Consider the following 3,708-nt stretch of genomic DNA (forward strand, 5'->3'; position numbering starts at 1 on the left):
ACGTGATCTTGATTCTATCCCTCTGTTAATGCAGCCTAGCACTGTGTTGGCCTTTTTGGCAGCTGCAGCACACTGCTGGCTCATATTTAGGTGATTGTCCACTAGGACTCCAAGGTCCCTCTCACAGTTACTACTATTGAGCAAGGTGCCACCTATGCTGTACTTGTGCATTTGGTTTTTCTTGCCTAAATGTAGAACCATTGAATTTCATTTAGTTAGATAGTGCCCAGTGTTCAAGTCTGTCCAGATCCTTCTGTATCTTAAGCCTGTCTTCTGGAGTGTTGGCTATTCCTGCCAGCTTGGTGTCGTCTGCAAATTTGATGAGTTCCCCATCTATCCCCTCGTCCAAATCATTGATGAAGATGTTGAAGAGCACGGTCCAAGCCTCAAGCTCTTCCCATTTCCTCCCTCTCAACGCTATCCTACGCCAAGGATCATTGTAGTTTAAACATGGCGGATGAGAAGACCAGCAAGCCCTCTTGATTTCATCTAAGCTTTGTACAGCAAATTCATGACCGCAAAAAAACAACAACCCCGTAATGGGACTCTCCGCTTTTGAGGAGGTCAACCCACAACCCATTTCTCCTCCCTCCCCAATTTCCTCGGTACCTTCGATCGGGAGGAGGATGACGCGAGAATGATCGTAGGCGATGACGTTGGCGTAGCGGTTTTTGGGCTTATTCACCTCGAGGTTGGAGTGTTCCCACGTGAACTGTTGCCCAGGATCGATGGACTAGGAGAGAGAGGAAGAAAGGTTTATTAAGACACAATGACGTTGTCATGATTCCGAGAGATGAGGAGTTCCTTTTAAAGAACATTTTTATTGGGCTACCTAATAACAGCACGAACCCAAAACTGAAACACTCCCCCAAAAGGTTACAAAGTTACAAACTTCCCACCCCAACAGTGAGTCATAAATCACATTCCTCAATTAACCAATTGCCACGGAGACTACAGCCTGCCAAAATGCAGTTAGCAATGACCTTGGTTCCCAGGGAACAACTTATGGTTATATCTAAGATAAAACACTCATCCCCCCCTCCCAATTCTGTGGCAACCGAAAAGGAAGAGAAAATGGCCTCAGCTAATTTCGTTTGGAAAGTTTACAGACATTCCTTTCCCGCTTCAAATTCATGGTTAAGCTAAGGCAGGAGTAAGCAACCTTGGCTCTTTTATGACTCGTGGACTTCAACTCCCAGAATTCCTGAGCCGACCTGGCTCAGCATGGAAACCGCTCCCTTTCCCCTCAGCATGGCTGGCTCAGGAATTCTGGGAGTTGAAGTCCACGAGTCATAAAAGAGCCAAGGTTGCCTATCCCTGATCTAGGTCTGTCTGTCTGTCTGTCTGTCTGGACTTCAACTCCCAGAATTCCTGAGCCGGCATGGCTGAGCTTGGAAACCTCTCCATTTCTCCTCAGCATGGCTGGCTCAGGAATTCTGGGAGTTGAAGTCCACCAGTCATAAAAGAGCCAAGGTTGCCTACCCCTGGTATAGGGCTTCTTTCTTCAATCCAGTGCCTGCTAAAAATGCTAGAAATTGTCCCAAATCTCCAGTCAGGGTGGCTGTCAGGTCCTCAAATAAATGTATTGTTTCCCCCCTTTACAGTATACGTGCTTTCATAACCATTCTTTGGGGCCTGCCATTCTGTTGGGAGGGGGAATGCTTTGGGGATGCTCTGCACTGTCTTGCTACTACATCCTTCCCCCCCCCCCAGGAGAAGGAATGCATCACCCTTATCTAGGAGACGGTTTTGCTGCCTGGAGCCAGAGAGAGACCTTGAAGAGTGTGCCAAAGGAGCCAGTTACCAAAACACTACGCCACCTGTGGATTGGCTGGGATTCAAAGGGACCCTGGGAGAAGTAATAATGAATAGTGGTTTTAATATACTGCTTGCAAGCGGGTTTTTCCTCCAGATCGTGCCTTGTTTTCCCTGCTATCACTAGCCCCTGAGCTAATACAATCCTGGGTTGCATAAAGAGAGGCATAGAATTAAGATCACGCGAAGTATTAGTACCGCTTTATAAAACCCTAGTAAAACCACACCTGGAGCACTCCAGCCAATTTTGGGCACCATACTACAAAAAGGATATTGAGAGTTTGGAAAAAGTTCAGAGAAGAAGAGCAACTAAGATGATCCAAGGCCTGGAGGCTAAAACATACGAAGAACGGCTGCAGGACTTGGGTTTGGCTAGTCTAAAGGAAAGAAGAAATAGGGGAGACAGGATAGCAGTGTTCCAGTATCTGGGGGGCTGCCACAAAGAAGAGGGGGCCCGGTAGTTCAGCAAAGCACCAGAGGGAAGGATGAGAAACAATGGTTGGAAACTGATCAAAGAGAGAAGCAACCTGGAATTAATGAGAAAGTTCCTGACAGTGTATAACAACAACAACAACAACAACAACAACAACAATAATAATGATGATGATGATGATGATAAAGTTGGAAGGGACCCTGGAGGTCATCTAGTCCAACCCCCTGCTCAGGCAGGAAACCCTATTCCAGTGATGGGGAATCTTTTAGAGACCAAGTGCCTAAACTGCAACCCAAAACGCACTTATGTATCGTCGGGTGCCGGGTGGGTGTGGCCCATTGGGTGGGTGTGGCCCATTGGGTGGACGTGGCTGCAGTGGTAACGGCAGACTGGGTGGGACTAAAAAGTTCAATCAATCAATTCCAACTTTGCAGATCTTTTTTTTCTGTGAGAAGTTGAAATTGATTGACTGAACTTTTTTTTTTTTTTTTGCACACAGCGGCAGAGACCTAAAACGAAAAGGGTTTATAAAACCCAGCTGAAGGCCTAGGACTGGGGTGACGGTGCGCGTGCCCACAGAGAGGGCTCTGCGTGCCAGGTGTGGCACCCGTGCCATAGGTTCGCCACCACGGCCCTACGCCATTTCGGACAAATGGCTGTCCAGTCTCTTCTTAAAAACTTCCAGCATTGGAGCATCCACCGCTTCTGGAGGCAGGTTGTCCCACTGGTTAATTGTTCTCACTGTCAGGAAATTCCTCCTTAGTTCTAGGTTGCTTCTTATCTAGTCCTTTGTCCTCTCTGAGCTTGGTGGTTTTCTCAGTCAAGAGAAAATATGTTTTCAGTGAAAAGATCCTGGTGTGGAAACAATTGAGCCCTCTGGGGTCACCAGACCACCCCAATCGGAAACACAATACAGAAATTAAGGAAGCAATGTGGCTCAGAAGAAAGTGTGTTTTTTTGTTTTTTGTTTTAAAAAGGGATTTGTTTTAGCAAAAGCTGAATGGAGACGTGGTCAGGATAATTGAGAATTTCCTGAAATCGCAGGAGATGAAATTGGACAATCTTTCAACTCTGGAATTCAAAGTATGGCTGTGCTAGCCAGTTCTGGGCTTCAAGCAAATCATCAAAATTCTGCATTGAGAAAAAGACAAAAAAAAAAAAAAAAAAGCAAAACTATAGAGGCCTGACCAGAGCTGGGAAAAGGCAATCAAACCAACAGAGGAATGATTTTTTTAAAAAATATAACTTTATTCGCTTTGCATAAGTGTGATCCACAATGCTTTGAAACTTTGTCTCCACCTCAGGAGACCTAGAAGCTATTAAAGGAAGAAGAAGAAGAAGAAGAAGAAGAAGAAGAAGAAGAAGAAGAAGAAGAAGAAGAAGAAGAAGAAGAAGAAGAAGAAGAAGAAGAAGAAGAAGAAGAAGAGGAGGAGGAGGAGGAGGAGGAGGAGGAGGAGGAG

The 3,708-nt window shown here is 45.8% G+C and overlaps 1 protein-coding gene across 1 annotated transcript in view; it reads right to left on the bottom strand.

The window, feature by feature from the left end:
- Window positions 1–609: 609 nt before the first annotated feature.
- The window catches only part of LOC107293530 (receptor-type tyrosine-protein phosphatase S-like), a gene marked incomplete at both ends in the record, with an annotated part of 117,587 nt that continues 114,488 nt past the window's right edge, over window positions 610–3,708 (bottom strand). Inside the window, one exon of the mRNA XM_029285415.1 lies at window positions 610–733. Coding sequence (XP_029141248.1) covers window positions 610–733 — 124 coding nt within the window. The remainder of the gene's footprint in view (window positions 734–3,708) is intronic.

Source organism: Protobothrops mucrosquamatus, unplaced genomic scaffold (assembly GCF_001527695.2).
Source record: "Protobothrops mucrosquamatus isolate PMUCROS unplaced genomic scaffold, P.Mucros_1.0 scaffold1642, whole genome shotgun sequence".
Taxonomy (NCBI): Eukaryota; Metazoa; Chordata; class Lepidosauria; order Squamata; family Viperidae; genus Protobothrops; species Protobothrops mucrosquamatus.